Below are 18,221 nucleotides of genomic sequence, written 5' to 3'. Positions count from 1 at the left end.
GTTCTGCTTTCAGATGGTGCCATCATAGAAAAATGCATTTGCTGGCTAAGGTGTATGTGGGAGAGATGTAGAGAGAAAGACTAAGAGGCACACAAGGACTGCTACTGAGGTCAAAGCCACGTTTCTCAGCCTCTCACTTCTTTAATTCTCTCTTTATCCTTCAGTCTCTTCATCTTCTTCATCTCTTCATCTCTCTCTCACTCTGACGCTCTTCTCACCAACTTTTCTGAACTCTCATATTACACCAGTATCATCTAGCATGGGAATTTCAGCCCGTGCAGAATGCAAAGGCGATGAAGAGGAGATGACTTTGACATTACTGCCGGAAGTAAGTGCAGTGAGTTGCAGCAGGGAGCCGAGGGAGAGCAGCAAATGTATTCTTATTTTGGATCATAATAGCGTTCAGTAAATCCTTCTAATGCACAGAAATGTTTGCACTGCTGCAAGAGTGTGTGTGTGTGTGTGTGTGTGTGTGTGTGTGTGTGTGTGTGCGTGTATGTGTGTGTGTGTGTGTGTGCCTTTGTAGGGGATGATAGGAGGGAGCGTACAGAAATATCATGGTGTAAGGATTGAGAGGGGGGGGGGCATTCCTCTTTCTGTCATGAGCCTGGCTTAAAATTACGACATGTAACTGGTAATTTGCAATTCAAAGCAGATTTTTCCTCTACAGTCTTCTAAGTTAGCTTATTTTTCAAAACTTTGATACCATCCTAAGCCTTTGATGGTAGCAATCATTTTGTCCATTCTGCACTTTGTTCCCTTAAAACACACAGAATTCAGTGTTAATGGTAATATACTGTATCTAAGAGTCTTGTGAGTTTTAGGAGAGTGATGGTGTTTATTTCTCTACAAGGAGTAATGGCAGTTGGCTATTCTATGTGTAAGTAACAGACAGAAGGAGCTAAAGGTGACTAGATCCAAAGAGAGAGTGATGACTTGAAGAGTCCTGGAGTATCACGTACCACTGAGGTCAGCAGTCGAACAGCTGAGCTTCCTAAGACTGGAGGGAGAGCGGGATATGCATTCCCCCCCTCCATATCTTTAAGCACACAGCCTACCCACACAGTCAGTCGGCTGACGTTATTACTCTAGTCTGACTTTGTGTGGCCATCCCAGTGGGACTGACAAGATGGTTTAATATGTAGTCACTGGGATCAATGATTAACCAGTCAGTGGCCCATGAGGGCAAGTGTCATGATTGGTTACATGTAGGTGTGAGTGGTCACTTACAAACCCAATAAATGGACAATATAAAAGACAACCAGGGGAAATCATTGTACACAAAAAGTTACTCACCAACATTCATTGTATCCTTAAAGCCAACATTAAATGCATTTCTTGCTACCTTTAATTGTACCTTGTGCTGCCACAAATTATTCCTGCTCCCTGTTGAATTCTGACTTTACAAAGCTCCCTCCAGTCACAGAAGACACATATATACACACACTGTACCTTGGGATCTCCAGAGAATGGACTCCACCTTTAGCTTCGACCAGGTACTTTCCAGAGGACACGTCCAGAATCACATCATCTTTATACCTAAAATGGAGGGAAATTACAGCTCACCAGCATCAAGATGTGAAACCGTAATAGACTTTTTTTCTCAACATCGCCACTAAGATTTACTATCATATTACTATCATATCTGAAATAAGAAAAGAAAAAGTGGTGATACGCCTACCTATCTTCATAAAAAAAACATTTTTTTATTAATAGACTCAGCTTTAGTATTACCATATTAAAAGACTCACCATTTTACAATAGGCATGGGGAAGCCATCGACAGTACAGAAGAGTTTGACTGGAGTGTGTTCGAACACGGTGTGGGATCTGAGTCTGGCCAGGAACTTTGGTCCCCTGATCATAGGCCCCTCACGCACATATTTGTCCAACATCTTTGCACTTATCTAGACAGGGAATCAGGAATAGCAATGCATAATAAACACATAAATAATATACACTCCTTACTCACGCACATCTCCACATCACCATATTATAACATACTGACATTAATAAACTCCACACATAAACATTTCCAAAACAATGTGGTTCAACTGCCACTGTGTCGATATGAGCTCAGGTACAGATGATTACACACAATTTTCACGCAATGTTTATATGCAAGTCTGGATTGGAAAAGTCAATAGATTCTTACCATTTCCTGGACGTGAACACGTGTTTTGTGCTCATATCTTTCCTCCACCGCCTCAGAGCTAAAGACAAACACTGAGTCAGTTTTGCTAACATGTGATTATATGTGATTTTGAACATGTACCTACTTAGTATGTTTATACTGTAACACTACGTAACATTTGTTAAAAATATGTAAGAAGACATTAGCTGCATTTAAGGGTTCATCTCTCAGCACGGGTTTCAAAGCAATAATAATCATGTGTGTGAAAAATGCCTTGTGCTATTGAGGGTGTTTGGTGCTGCTTGCTTGCTGTTGTATTGTGTGTTTGTTTTGTCTCTGCATACAGGCTGTATGCAGTCTGTGTTGCCAGTGATTGACAGGGCGTGTAATCGGATTCCACATTGTTTCTTGCCATTTTTTAAAACTATGACTAACTAACTACTTGTAAATGAAAATTAAAAATATATCCATTTGTATCAAAGGATATCCATTACATGCCTAGTTCTATGAGGGTAGTTCTTTGTGAAATGATCAGTAAAGTCAATCAGTACTGATCCACTAATCCCACCTAGTACTTGCTGGAACATGGGCTGTTGTACCCCAACCGGGCATTCATGAAGACTTAAGAAGTGGTACAATGACAAGTTCAGAGGTTGTGCTTGTGGTTACTGTATTATTTGTGTTATTTTTCAAATAGGTATTTTTCCTTCTGACAGGCATTTCAAACTTCAGAGTAAAGTCCCATGATTTTAAACCCTGCCAACATAAAAAAAAAGGGTGTGAACCCAGTTCATGCAAAGTATGCAGGACACTTTCCATGATCTCTCCGTAGTAGAGACAGGAAAGCAAGGTTTCTTGTGCCTCAGAATCGTTAGCTTTAGATGTGGTTATTATTGTATGTCTGCACAACATGGATTCATTGGATGTTTTCTTGCTGCTATACATATGTTTTGCGCATTGCCAAATCCCATTCTCAGCAGGCTATGCCACTGAAGGCCCAACCCCTTGAGAGGCTGCTCCAGGGCTGGCAACAGGCCTGTTGCCTGGGAGCTGGAGATTGTCAGAAGCAAAGACACAGCCAGCAGTGGGAAGCTCTGTGTCTGTGTCTTTCATCACTGTTGTCCAGAAAGCCTTCAGGCCTGAAGTCATTCCATCACTGCCACCGGAAAAAAGAGGGGACTGCCCTGCAAAGGGAAAGTCAGGGTGATCCTGAAAAGATGGCAGCTGCAGATGAAGCAGTTGGTGTGGGGACCACTGTGATGAGAACAAGGTTGGAGAAGGCGTGTTGCATATTAAGAGAGGAAGATGAGGACGTTCTTGACCAAAAATATGTCTTGGTTTTTGTGTTGCAAGTAGATGCCAGGTTGGGGTATGATGACCATTTACACAGCCTCTGGGATTTGTGGGTTTGTTCTAATTAGCATGTAACATGTAATGTTTGGTGTGCTGCTCTGTACAGGAAAGTGGGTAAATGTGAAAAACAGCTTTGTCACCTAGACAACTAGGAAAGATCATATGTGGTTGTGCCTGCATAGAGTTTTTATCAAGTCTGTTGATTAATTATTATTTTTCACATACAATAGTTAACCTGTAGCCTATTTTATTAGTAATTCATTGTTCATGGTATATTATACACAAAGGATTCATACTTACTTGAGTTTTAAATAAAAGATAAGGAAATTGGTTAGGGAAATAAGCTCTATATTAGCAGAATCAGTACTACTACATTATTGAACACTGTGTTAAACTTGTGCACTGGTTAGCTGCTTATTAGCAAAGATTTAAAGAGAAGCAAGAAAAGTAAGCAGCAGCAAGAATAAGATATTTTTAAGTGGTAAATATAGTCATGAAACACAGCAGCCAGAGTACTTGATGGTATGCTTCTTAAGTCACACACACACACAAACACACACACACACACACACAAACACTTACCAAAAAAATGTACTTGATCCTGATTAAATCAAAACTTAATATGTGCATTTCAACATGATTCAGATTCCCAGTCAGACATATTTTAAAATTAGTACAAGTTATTCGTCACTATTCATCAAAACTTTCCTTTTGTGTTTTGTATTTAATCTGAGGAAAAGGCATCAGCATCAGACTTTTGCTGCTTGAGAGTTTCAACAGCCTCTCTTAAACACAAGAACAAACAAATTCAAATGCAAATCCAGAGCAGTTTTTCTCAACCTGCTCAGTGAAGTGTAGTCTCAATACGTAAGACCTTCATTAAAACTGTGCAGTTCACTCACTTGCACTTCAGTGCATTGCAAATAGGTTTCAGTGTTTTAACAGTGGGGTGTAAGGAAGCTGTAAATTACTATGGGCTCAAGTTGGATTTAGCTTAATATCGTCAATAATGATCTATTGTAAAAAAAATAAATGCTTTGATCAGCCCTGATATGGATTCAAAAGATGAGCCTGGGACATCCCATGTGAAAAAATTCAGTTTTAGCGTGGGGTTAGTTTGGTCTTGGTATTAGCTTGTTAACCAGGAAAGATTTCTTAATTTAAACCTAGTCTGCGTTTTTAAGCTAGGTTATTTTGTTATATTTAGCTTATTAAGCTGCATTTTTAGGTTTAGCAAAGACAAAGCTGACTACTGTTACAATACTACTGTTAAATGTTTTAGTTATAATTGCATACAGCACTAGAGTGCAGCATATACCTGCTGTATTCTTTTACCACATATTTGCTTTGTTTGTGGTGGTATTCATGGTTGTAATTCCCACGTTTCATCCACACTGACATGGTGACACCGTAGATACCGACCTGTTGGACCAGCAACACACACACACAGACTGACATGTTAACAAAGTACAGTAGATCCTCACAAGTCATACACAAGCACCAAGGGCTACCAGTGACACCAACATACAGAAACACCAAGGGCTACCAACCCTTAAGGATTGTCAAAGTGACTTCAGGAATTAATGAAGACAACTGTAAAGAAGGAAATAGATGGTTAACTATACGAAAAGTACAGTCCTGTCTTTCTCATTAATGATTTGGTGTTGTGCAACAATGAGTAGTATGAATAGTGGATAATATATTTGTGTTGACTGCCTCGCCCCCTGCAAAACCCTCCTGGAATTTGGACACATGAGAGTTTGGAAACAATGTCTCACACACACAAACACAGCAGCATTACTGTCAGCTTTAGGAATGACAAGGTGACATTATATTGATTTAAAGACACCAGCAACACAGAAACACATGTGTACACATACGTAAACAAAAGGCATGGCTGTAAGCTATTCTTGGACCAGTACTGTATATGAACACCAACTGACAGTACAGCTGAACCAGACCATGTCCATCAATATGACAACCCCGAATTCAGCACAAGCAGTCATATATTTATTGAACAGTTGTCAACAGTTGTGAATATTTTCCGCTTTAAAGACAAGTGAATGAAACGATACTGAATGAAACATGAAAGGATAGTTACTTAGTGTGAGCAAAATACAGCTCTTGTCATTACAAGTGTCTATTATTCACATGCCATAACCTTCCCTAGCTGAACAGAACTGAGATATAACATGGCATGAATCCAACACTAATGATGTTACCACAAATACAAAAAAATTAAAGAAAGAAAGAATGCCACACACGTATCACTGTTTCCTCAAATGTGCCTTCAAAAACATTTAGCTAGCTCATTGCTCACTGCTGCAGCAGACTAATGAAAACTTCCAATATAAAAAAACCTCAACTTCTTAACTTTAAAAAAAGTTTTGTTTGGGGATTCTCACCAATCAACCATTTGTGAATGTGCATCTTCTTTGTTTCATGGATGTTAAATGCACTGCCTTTACTTTGTACGAAAATACAGTCGAGGAGCCTCAGCACTGTATTTAAATCTCAAATAAGTGAGTTTATCTGGAAACTATAACGCTGAGTTCACATGGATTCAAGCAGACGGTAGATAGCAAACCGGATATCGTGTTGGTGGATGAGAGCAGGAGAGTAAGATTAGGTGAGAACAGCAGACAGGGCAATCTGGACAACGAGATTCGGTTACAGAAAACAATACACACTAAATAATTTGATATAATCTATTTTATTCAATTTTTTTGTAAACGATAAGACATCACCATAGCCACAGCATCATGCATGTTTCATTTTGCCACCCTGCCATTCTGTCTGATGGTTTCTTTGTTTTTCCCATGCTGTCCGGAAGATAGTGCCTGAATCCACATGAATGCAGCATGAATTTGTCTGTATTCATAGTTTAACAGTAGAGCATTTATTCGAGGAAATTGTTTGTGTGTGTTTTTACTTTCAGGTAATGACAGTATTCACTTTCCAAGTAATTTGTACTAATTTTCTTATTCGCTGTATGCCTGACATGTTTTCAGTACACACCAAGGCAGGAGCATAACTTTGTCTTACATCATGCACACAGAGTGGCGTTGGAACATAATTGCCTTACATCACCCAAGTTCTTAGAGACCAGAAATAAGCTCAGATGAAACATAAAGCGACTCTCCCTCCCCATCCTCACCCTAAAAGCTACTAAGACGTGCTCCACTGGCAAAGACACTCCCGTTTCCACATCTCTGAAACACTTCAGGGTCATCATACCTATCACTAAACCCATGTTTGACTCACCTGAAACGCCCCAAAACTGCACGCAGCCAGTCAATCAAATAGATAAGACCATGATGCCCTAATTCCTCACCTCTGACCCCTAAAGTCAATAATGACTGTTACATTCCAGCTTGAATCATGTGGTTGTGCAGTGAAAAGCTCCAAATGATTTACTTGTCATGAAAAAAATGTTCTGTGGTTAGACACAATGAACCAGCTTGTTCAACAGTGTCACAGAGATGTACCACTAAAATCACTCACAGCTAAGTGCCAGTTGTTTTTTGTGGTTAGTTTATTTATATAGCACCTTCTACAGCTGATGTCACAAAATCAAAAATCAAACAGACGTGGAAAGACATCATGCTTCCTAAGAGCATTAAAGCATTAAACTCAACTGCCAGTGGCCACCACAGGCAAGTTGTCACTGCATGAACGTCATATTCTAGTCCCATCAGTCCTATGCCCCAGTGGCTGTCCTCTGCCTCTGTCAGTCTGGCCAATACTGTAACAGCACAAATGCCTGCCAAATGACACCTGACCCTCTCCGTCTGTAACAGTAAACCTCTAAAATTCTCAACCATAAACGTACAAACCTCTGAAATTCTGTAGTTCTATCATAAACAGTTGCTATTTGGATCCAAACACTTGGCTGTGTGCTAACTACTGACAATGGTAATACAATGACACATTAATGGTTTTACTTGTAAGTTTGTTCATTTAAAATGAGAAGATGAACACATTATGTGTTCCAGAACTACACACCAGCAATTTGTCCACTGACACAACAGACCCAAATATCCGAAACAAATTTGACTGTCTAGTGGGAGTCCATTTGACCAATTAGTCTTACTATAATAAACACACAGAGCAACCTGCTGGCTATCTATCCTGTCTCAAACAAGGTAATTATGGCCATTATGCTCAAAACATTGGTTAACTCATTTATTTCAATTCAGTTGCACAGCTTTCATAATTCATATATCCTATCATTCATCACTTTAAGTATTATCAGCTCTGGTTAGGGGCCATGCAACATCTCTTGGGCATACCCTAACAGTTCTCTATTTCTCCATCCCACTGATCCCACCTGCTACACTTTCAGTTTGAAACAAAAGTAGATTAAATATCTGACAATCCAGAGGAGATCGCAACAGAAAGATAATAAAATTGTGTTTTTTCTTACCCCTTGAGACTTCTTTTGCAGCGACTTCGGTTGTCAGCCTGAATCCACAGGGAGTCAGCCTAAACGAAGTACCAGGCCAACAAAACCACCACCCGTCTCCATTCAACCCCCACCTGCCTCTCCCTAAGGCCTTATAAGGAGAGAGCTACCTATATATAACCAGTATCCTTCAAGACTCAGGGCCACTAGAAGCAGTTTGACTAACAGAGTTTACCCATTACAGTTTTTAGTAAAGTCCATGTTAGCCCTTGCTGGTTTCTGTTATCTCAACAACTGATGCTAAACAACTGCTATTCAAGTATACTAGCTGATTCAAACAATGCAAAGAATTGGGCCATGGTGATGTTATGGTGGGCCATGCAACACATTTATAAGTAGCATTTTAGCTCTACAGAAAAGGCAACAATATGGTTAAAGAACCACACTGCAACAAGGCTTCTTACTATAATTCCGTCCATATCACAATGGCATAGTTGCTGAATAATAAAACATATTTCAGACAGCATTTTAGACTCAAACATTTTACACCAATTTTAAAAAATGGAAATGGATATCTACAGTATATGACTGTTTCACATTCTAAAATCTAAAATCCTTGAGACAGTACTGAAGTCCCTCACTAAGATCTTTCTCCATATGCACTCAAAAACGTCTTGAGACACTGTGTCGCATGCTGAACTTTGGCCAGGGCCTATTTATAAAACTAGCTACAGTTACAGCTAGACTATTCCTGACACAGTGGAGAAGCTGTGAAACACATTTCACATCTGAGGCGAAATCATCTGATGGGACAAAATGGAGTTACATTTTGAAAAAATTAACGAGAGAGAGAGAGCGGCAGGGTGGGGGCTTGGGGAGGAGTGCGTGATGTGTGAGTGACGACAGACAGATAGAAGAGAGTGAAAGAAAGCAATGAAGAAGACACAAGATAAGAAGGCAACAAAACAAAGCATATGTGGCGGATAATTTCTTTGATGCTGAAATCTGTAACTCTCCAATAAAAGCACCGTCACAGACTCCATAAAATCAATAAAGTCTGTAAATGTGTGAATTGGGATCGATACTAGCAAAGGAAGGTGAAGCGTAGTTTGGAAACAGAGCAGGTCACTGTTCTGCAGAAGTTTTATAGTAGTATTTTGGTAATTCACTTTTTTCTGTTACATTAAAGATCAACAGTACCTTCCACAGAATTGAAATGGATAGAAAGATAGCTGAGGCTGACCTCTCCAAGGAACAAAATTCAGGCATCCTTTTTGGATTTACAAGGTCGCCATTCCTATCACTCACACAATAACATTTGAAAATGTAACATTTTGAGTGAGATTAACATCCAAATAAATACAAAGTATAAAATGCATGGGGTTAGCATTTTGTTGAGAGGTTAAACTGTGAGAGGTAAGAGTCACCAGGACTCAATAGGACCCTGCAATGAAAATTATATGGAGTTTTAAAGTATATTATGCCTTAATAAATACTTAATGTCTTACATGGGCAGATATCCATTGTACTTTCTTGCACCATTGTAATCTTTGTTCTCCCTTTTTGTCTACGTCAAAAACAGAACTGACGTCTGTCTGTGGTCAAAAAGAGCCCTCTGTTGGTCATATGGTTGTACACTCTGTAACCAAAGCCTAGTGATAACTTTAGTACATTATGTTGCTGACATTTGGTAAGCCAGGGCTTCGGGGTAATGAGGTGGTGTTAAAATGGACCAAGGAAGAAATGGCATTGAAAAAAATGTTATCTTTAAAATATATGTACAGTTTTGTTGTATTTGTCAATCTCTGCTTCATCAAATTGGATGTTTTGTTTTACTATTACAGGCAACATCTTTGACACTGCAATCCCTGGAGACGTAACAATATGAATTATTCTCTTATTTTAGTCTCCTGACATACTTTATTTTTCACATTGGCTTATAATGAGTCATTATTTAAAAGAAACCCCTGGGCACTCATACATTTAATAAGTCAGGCCTGTCCGATTAACTTTAAATTATGAACCATTAGTGCAGAGCATTTTACCAAGTGGAATGTCTGTCAGAATATTTCAGCTGGTAGGCACACAATACCTTTAGTTGACTTTCTCTCTATTAACACTATTTAGAATATACACAAAAAAACTAGTACTATATAGTAAACTGTACTAACCAAGCACACACAAGTATTTTTGGATCTTGGATTTACACTGACCAAGATATGAAGCATTTTGACAGAAAATGATATCAACGGTCCCTTTCCACTATCTGCAGAGTGTGTTCATTCTGGGCTTGGTAAACCTGTCACATGATTTCTGTTAAGCTTAGAGGCATAGAGGATGGCAGCTTGCCAAAACCGGCAGCAGCTGTAAAGACATTAATGCACAGAGTAACAATGGAGATATACAGTAACTCCCCCAGCATGTCCAACTGTTCATGGCCCTTGTATCAGGACTCTATATTAAACACACAAGAAATATATACATTTAGAATAATGAATAATAATTTTTTTTGTCGCTTGGTTCATATAATGTTAATACAACTGACTACAGATTTATTTTTGGTGAACGCATTGTCAAATTGACATTTTCTGTTGACACACTTTATGGACAGTTTTCCAAATTTCACAAATGCTGTTCTATATAAAAAACTGATATTCTTTCCAAAATCACTAAAATGGTGTTCATCAGAATGCAGTCTTGTTAGAGAACTGACATTTCAGTCAAATCTGAATTAGTTACAAAAATCAATACTACTTATGAGATCATGGTGTTATAATACATTCTTAATCATGATAATTATGCCACCTGTAACATGAAACAAAATGTGACAGGAACTGTCCTAAAATCACCATTAAAACTTAGGCTACTAATATTTTATTTTACATTGTAGTGCACGATGCCTTGAAAAGGAAGATTGTACATTATTACACCAGCCAACACGGTTTTCAAAGCCTCACTACAAACAAGGCTCCAGGAGAAGAAGGAGCAGCCGGCTGGGTCCGGACAACGAATCAAGCAACCCATTCTACCACGTGATGACGCAAGACGTCTACGGCGCTCCCGATTGGCTGAGCACTGGCAGGTAGTGAGGCGGCTTCAGTACGTAATGGACATAAACAACAGACTGTGCCCTGGGACTGTAGGGCTTGTATGTAGCTAATGCACTCACTAACCTAGTTAAGTTAAATCAAACACTGCGCGGCGTTCCCGGGTAACCATCCACAGACATCTGTTGCAACATATCCGATACAAGGTGAGACCGATTTAAACACTGCATATATGTTTAAAGTGAAGTTGAGTTTATCGCTGTGTCATTTGTGGTTACATGGCGATAATAATTGCTGACTGAAGATTCAGTAGGTTAGCAGGCTAATGTTTAAGATAGTGCTTGGAGCTTTTTTTTAAAGCCGCCTTTCACAGGATTAGGAGCGTACCTTTTAGATTAAGTTGTTAACTACAGAAAGATGTTAACTTCTTCTTCCTGACCACTGACTGCAAAGTTGCCCGTCGCTATCTTTTTGTTCACTTAAGTTACAGTTCAGTGTTTCTGAGTTGTTTAAAATTTAAGCATACTTGTACTTGTTGTACTTCACAGTGCGAGAGTGTTAACGTGTTATTGTCGGACACCATTTTTCCCCTCCTGCTGTTGAACTGTTAGCTGCACTGCTGTGCCAGGAAGCGACAGTTAACAGTCTCTGGTAGTGTTTTCTTGTTGTATTTACACAAACAGGGGAGCAGAAAGATCTATCCTCTCCTAATCCTAATCACTGTCAGAATCAGAATTGGGTTGTTTCTTCTATCCTTATTTCTCATCATGAATTTCCCCAGTGTTGGATCAATAAAGTCTGTCTTATCTGAACTTATTTGATCAATCAATCTTCCATGATTGATGGGATTTAGGGAACTGGCCCAGGTAATGTGTGTACAGGAAGGGAATTTCAAATATATTTCATGTCCTTGTTTGTTTATTTGGGGTAGAGACTGATGGGTTGCAGTTTATTTTGATTGCCTAATTAAGTTGTCATACGAGGTTTTTATCAGCACCCACTTCCCCCAGTGGAAGCCACAACCTGTTTTTCTCCTTTAGTCAGTCAATGTGCTCTTGTGCCTTTTTTCTTCTTGCCTAGTGAACCAGGCCAACTTGTAACATTTTTGTCATACATGGTTTCATGAAAAATCCACTATTATAGAAATTTACTTTTTCTCCACAGTCACTCTGAATGCTGTTTTAATTTTGTTGTTACGTGGTTGTTTCAGTAACATGGGCTTATTCTGAAGTTCAGTACTGAGTTATGGATAAAACTGGCCGTTAACTGACAAAGCTGTTATCTTCTTTTAGGTCAAACATGAGGCTCTGCACTCCTCTCCTGCTCTGCCTGGCAGTAGCACTGTCCTCTGCTTTTGTGATTTCACCTCCGTAAGTACAGCAAAATGATATACTGTACATATAGATGAATGTAAATTCTCTCCTTCTCCATTTGTATGTATAACACTGAGTCTTTGTGTTTAATGTATGTGTTTCAGGCACATGTGGACCAAACTGATCCTGACCCACCACTGGCCAACCACCTTCTGTAGTGTAAGTATCTTCCTGCATTGTTTATTTGTTTTTCTTTAAGATTTTTTCACAGAATCCAATCTGACATATCACAGTTGAAGAAGCCTAGGTGTAAGTGATCAAATTGATGATTGCCATTTAGCTGCTTGAACGGAACAGCCCCATTGTTTATGTGATTAGTAAAACCTGAGCCTTTCCTACTATGACAAGTCAAAATATCTGCTGGACATGTGTAATTAAATGTTTGAGAAATCTTCTTAACTCTAGATTATTAATCCCTTTTACCCCAACCATGTGTTACTCACTGAAGTCACTGAATCAATATAAGACGTCTATGACAAAGAAGTTTCTGGTTTACTACACTGTCAGCAGCCTGTGGTTGACGAGTCAGGTTTCAGTTTTCACAGTCGACTCAAGAGCCTCATGAGCTTCGGTGTGTTTTCATGAGCAGCATTCTTACTCCAGCATTAACCTTATATGTGTCGACCTAGCCGAAATATTATATGTATGTCTGGTTGGATCTATTCCTGCACTAGCAAAAATTAATAAAAACCTTGCAACAAAGCAGGTTAGCCATGGATTACAATGGGTTCTGAGAGTCAAAACACATTTTAAAAAAAAGAAACATAATAACTTACTGTTTCATGGATACTCTGTATAGGTTTAGATAAGCCTAGTTTAGTGACAAATTGAGGGTAGCTTTAGATAATAATAATCTAATGATTTTGACAAATTAATAACTTGATGTCCCATCCTGAGACAATGTTGCCCTCTTATATTGCCCATGTATGTAACCTATATACTATATCAGTGAGTTCTCATTTAATCCTTATATGTCACGTGATGTCAATGAGTCATGAGACTGGCTGTGTGTCAACAGTCTGGTTTGATTAGACAGCATTCTGTTAAACACGTGAGCATGTGATTTCAACTCGCGTCACGACACAAAACACACATCCCATTTTTTTTATACTCTTACTAAACTTATCACGCTTTTTATGTTTGCTGAGAACCTTTCTGATTGAATCGTTTGGCTGTATGTCAGAAGAAGGTTTGAATTGGCAACAATGTGGTCATAAGTTTCTGTTTGGGGTAGAAATTTGTTTCTGTTCATTTCCTCTAGGTGTCATTTTGCTTTATGATTTAAACTTGGATATACCAAGACAAAGATGTAGATCCTAAACGGCAAAGCCACAAAATTTCTGCAGTTCCCTTATTTAGTCAACAGTGAAAAAGAGGAAGAACTTTTTTTTTATTTTAGGTGGTTGGCCAATATAAATGCAATATGCATGACCTACTGTACCCTTAAAGTGATAGTTCATGTCATCAATCACGCAAGTCTTTTATCAAGCAACACCGTCCTTAAATACTACAACATTAATAATGCCTTCAGGATTTTTTGGTCATACAAATTAAAGAATACATATTTGATATTTAATAGACAAAACAATTTATTGGCTCATTTAACGATAATCAAAAACGATCAATACTAGAAATAAGTAGCTTTTTGTTCATTTCAATCTTTTTCTAATCTTGTGTCTTCATTAAGGTTGTAACTATATTTCAGCTCAATGAGACACTCCCAGCTGGATACTAGTGAATATTAATTACTAAACAGAATAAAGTTTTAGGTTTATGTGTTCAGATGGAATAACGGTACTATTTTTAAAATAAATTTCAGATGGAACACTGTCATCCCAACATTAGCTACTGGACACTACATGGACTCTGGTATGTGTGTGTGGTTTTTAATCAGATAAGAGTGTGTTTTTCATGGAAAATATTACTGAACAACTACCTGTTACCTGTAATACCCCCCCCCTCTCTCTCTCTCTCTCTCTCTCTCTCTCTCTCTCTCTCTCTCTCTCTCCGTGTGTGTGTGTGTGTGTGTGTGTGTGTGTGTGTGTGTGTGTGTGTGTGTGTGTGTGTGTGTGTGTGTGTGAGAGACGAAGAAAATAAGACCTAATATCGTGAATCTTTCTGCATTTCAGGCCAGATAAAGGGATTGACTGCAATTCATCGTGGCATTTCAACTCTTCTCAAATAGAGGTACAATATTGTACCTAAGTGTGACAGTAGAATTGGCATTACTGACTTTTGGAAGGCAAATTAATAATTTTCTCCTCTTCTCCAGTTGGTATACTGACAGATAAAACAAATCTGTTCTTGGTTGTGTGTTTTCAGGATTTGCTTCCAGACATGAAGAAGAGTTGGCCTGACTTGCTTAACCCCTTGTCTGCTGGATTCTGGTATTGTGATAATAACTACTGTATTGTATAATAGTGATCAGTGTCTCCTATTAATTACCTAGACTGTGGCGGCCCACCACAATTTAACTTGTCCCACCAGTTTCATAATGGAAATAAAATATTTTTACACTTCTCTCTAACAATCCGTTTTGCACTATTGCCTCAGAAAAGCATCTCTCATTCCCAGTCACAGCCAGAGTATCCACAATCGATTAACTAGTAGGTTTCCCATCACTCTACCCTTCATGTACTAGGGACAATCGCTCTGCATAGAAACAGAGAGAGAGATGTTGTCTGATGTGGACATGGTGAATATTGTACAAGCACAAACTAGGTAAATCAAGAGTGAACAGCAGTGAACACACCAGTTGGTGCCGATGTCATTCGGTACCACGTTGATTTCGACTGTTTCAATCAAAACCAACATGGTTAACAACAAGCCTTACCCACACGACTCACCTGCTGTTGTGAAAACAGATTTGTGAGTGAAAAAAAAATCCAAAACATAAGTTACAAAAGATACTGCTGATAGAAGTCACCAGAGACACATACAGGGAGAAGAGAAACAGAAAGAGGCGGACCGGGGCAAGACGATGCATGTTAGAAACCAGTTGGTGTGTGTGAATGAGTACTGAAGGGAAAAGAAAAGTGACCAGATTGGAGTATTTTGTGAGTTAAGTAAATAATAAAATATACTAGAAAAAAGGTTAACGTAGCCCACCGCACACCACGAGATATTGTGTGTCTACTGCCCATGGTGACCTCCCTATTTTTGATCAGTGAAGATGTTCTATGATCTTGAAGTCAGTCATCATTAGCCAAATTGTGATGATAATTATCATGTGTGTTCCTGGTGTAAATGATAATAGTAAAACCTATCGCTATTTCTTTGTTTATCCGTCTGTTTCAACAGGAAGTATGAGTGGCACAAACATGGTACATGTGCAGCCAAAGCAGATTCTCTGAATAGTCAGCATAAATACTTCGGCAAGGCACTGGAACTGTACCATAAAGTGGATTTGGACAGGTACAGCACATTTTCACACATTTACACCCTCACACATGCACATACGCACACATCTATCCTCAGAACCAATGTCTAATGTCTCATCTCTTAGTACTGTCTTGGTGTTCCTGCTAATGCTGTTCGCATTTGCTGTCCACATTTTGGTTTCAGAAACTGACTACTGTTATATACTTATTTTCGGTCACTCTGAATAAATGCATTAGCACCTCAAAGCCTTAAATACAAATGTGTGTTTCTGTAATTGTAGCATCCTGAAGAAGTTTGACATCATCCCTTCAGAAAAATACTACACAGTAAGTCAATTTATATTTTAACATCTAATTAAGGTATTTTAAAATCCCAAATATTAGTAATATGTAAGGAATAATCTGTGGCATGAGTTATTGCCTCTAACGTTTGCTATTCCCATGTGTAGTTTTCACAAATTGAAGGCGTCATTGAGAACTTCTACGGCATCAAACCTAAGATTCAGTGTGTCCATCCGTCAATGGTATGTAAAACCTAATTTCAGTCAAATAAAGAAGTCCTAATTTGCTATTTGTGTTTTGCATGCTACTTTTCAAGAATGTTTAAGTGCTGTATTTAAGCTTAAGTTTCAAACGTTGGCAGACATATCGTTAAATGATATGCTTTTATGTTTGACAGAATGCTGACTTCCAGATTTTGGGGCAGATTGAGATCTGTTTCAACCCTGACTTCACTCTCCTGGACTGTGAGACACGGTTTACCATGGAAACAATGTCTAAGAGAGATTGGGACAAGCTGATGGCTGTTGACAAAGCATCTGGGTTCAGTGTGTGTGACCATGATTTGCCCGTTTACTACCCTCCACCTAAAACACATACAAACTGAAATGGAAAACACACTAAAACCCTACTTTTACATTTTTACTTTTGCACTCAAAGACTGAATCTTTGTTTACCAGTCAACTGTACTGTAATTTAGCATGCACATACACACACTGACTAGCTATGTTGTTTTTTTTTCTTCACAATGAACATAATACCTTTTTTTTTTTTAATGGTAATTTTTGTCAAATATGGCCTATTCATATCAGTGCAATCTGAAAACCTTTTTTAACTGCATCAAAATTCTGGCTGTGACAGGTACTTGAAAAAAATCACCTTTAAGTGCATTATTCTTTTTATATCCTATAAAAGCCATGGCGCGCGCGCACACACACACACACACACACACACACACACACACACACACACACACACACACACACACACACACACACACACACAGACTCCACTACTACTTAGTGCTTTAATGGAATTATGTCCCTTCCTGACCTTTACTAGTAGATGAATCCGATCCACGGCTCAACAGGAGGCATTATGGTGAGTTCAGGTCAGGCAGGCGGGCAGTTTAATGTGCCTGAATCTTATCGGCACATGAGTGGAGCCTTTTGTCAAATTTGCAGGAGTCTTCATGTTGATTGTGAAGATGTCGAACCCTAGTGTGTACGATCTGATTCCGCTAACCATATTTTACACCACATTTTTCCACACATCTTTTTTTTTTTTTTTGATTGTATTTTTTAGTTATCAAATAAGTGCTTTTTCCACTTTTAATGTGATGTGATGTGAAATGATAAGTGATTAATCCAGCATATCAAGACAGCAGCCATTCTTTATGATTAAATCACTACAGAAATAATATGGGCTAACATTCATATGTTTGAGGGCTTTTGGGGCAAGGGCCATCATTTTAGCCCAATACTGCTGCTTTGCAACAACAACATCATCATTTTTCAGATGTTATAAACTAGTGGTAGTAATGATTAGCTACCTTCTGATGTCTTGTGAAGTAATAAGCCACTATTCAGTGTTGTGCTGCACGCCTGGTTAGGTCTGTGTCTATGTTGCTGAAAGAGGGCCATTTATCACATTTGTGAGCTTAAAGCCAATAGTTTATACATTATGTATAGACCAGAAAGTAAATATAGTGTATGGTGTATAAAGTCAATGGTATAGTCTTTTCTGCATATTTAATTTTTAGTAGATAGGAGTTAAAATACTCAAGACACACCCCAAACACAATACTTTACACAAGATGTCAACCTCATTATGCATAATCTTTGCCTGTCCAGATAAAATGCTTGTTTCTCAAGGATATAGCAAATATTTTGGTAAACACTATTTTACCCCCACTGATTTCTACAAGGATTTGTTTTTATTGATGCTGTTTGGAATTTTTGCCATAGATAAATCGATTCGGTGTAAGCTGAAGTGTTAGTGATCACTGTAATTACAGCTACAGTGGACAAATGCTGTGGTATGAAATGGTATGGTATGTAATTTTTTAAAATGTCAATAAAACATTCAATGTGTAGTCGATCTGCCTCCTAGTCATCTGTGATTATGTAACATCCAATATTGATAGTGTATCTATTGGCATTTTTGAATGATGTAATTGAAGGTGAACCTGTAAATAGAGCTTGGTGATTAAATATAGAAGATGATCTGCCTGAAATTGTGGTGTCAGGAT

At 38.5% G+C, this 18,221-nt stretch overlaps 2 protein-coding genes across 4 annotated transcripts in view; one reads left to right on the top strand and one right to left on the bottom strand.

Annotated features, from left to right (window-relative positions):
- The window catches only part of myom2b (myomesin 2b), a 31,504-nt gene extending 23,476 nt beyond the window's left edge, over window positions 1-8,028 (bottom strand). Inside the window, exons 1-5 of one of the 3 annotated variants that reach the window (XM_051380442.1) lie at window positions 7,913-8,018; window positions 4,805-4,908; window positions 2,155-2,212; window positions 1,752-1,906; window positions 1,453-1,539 (exon numbers count right to left, since the gene is read on the bottom strand). In XM_051380442.1, coding sequence (XP_051236402.1) covers window positions 1,453-1,539; window positions 1,752-1,906; window positions 2,155-2,212; window positions 4,805-4,887 — 383 coding nt within the window. In that variant the 5' untranslated portion in view covers window positions 4,888-4,908; window positions 7,913-8,018. Of the gene's footprint in view, window positions 1-1,452; window positions 1,540-1,751; window positions 1,907-2,154; window positions 2,213-4,804; window positions 4,909-7,912 lie in introns of all 3 variants that reach the window. The other 2 variants (XM_051380443.1, XM_051380444.1) reach the window with 2 other exon arrangements.
- A 2,947-nt stretch (window positions 8,029-10,975) lies between these two features.
- Window positions 10,976-18,068, top strand: rnaset2 (ribonuclease T2). Its single transcript, XM_051380536.1, has 10 exons — window positions 10,976-11,144; window positions 12,231-12,308; window positions 12,416-12,470; window positions 14,131-14,180; window positions 14,441-14,498; window positions 14,634-14,698; window positions 15,612-15,725; window positions 15,973-16,018; window positions 16,141-16,215; window positions 16,371-18,068. The coding sequence occupies exons 2-10, from the start codon at window positions 12,238-12,240 to the stop codon at window positions 16,575-16,577; spliced, it is 741 nt and encodes a 246-aa protein (XP_051236496.1). The 5' UTR covers window positions 10,976-11,144; window positions 12,231-12,237; the 3' UTR covers window positions 16,578-18,068.
- The last annotated feature ends 153 nt before the right edge of the window (window positions 18,069-18,221 follow it).

The sequence above is a fragment of the Dicentrarchus labrax genome, unplaced genomic scaffold, assembly GCF_905237075.1.
Source record: "Dicentrarchus labrax unplaced genomic scaffold, dlabrax2021, whole genome shotgun sequence".
Classification (NCBI taxonomy): Eukaryota; Metazoa; Chordata; class Actinopteri; family Moronidae; genus Dicentrarchus; species Dicentrarchus labrax.
This window is presented reverse-complemented; position numbering and strand designations above follow the sequence as displayed.

Excerpts from the sequence above, each read along its gene's own strand:
- rnaset2 (XM_051380536.1), top strand. The coding sequence starts at position 12,238 with ATGAGGCTCTGCACTCCTCTCCTGCTCTGCCTGGCAGTAGCACTGTCC. Across the intron at positions 14,181-14,440 it reads TGGACACTACATGGACTCTG|GCCAGATAAAGGGATTGACT; the intron begins GTATGTGTGTGT and ends TCTGCATTTCAG. Across the intron at positions 16,216-16,370 it reads AGTGTGTCCATCCGTCAATG|AATGCTGACTTCCAGATTTT; the intron begins GTATGTAAAACC and ends TATGTTTGACAG.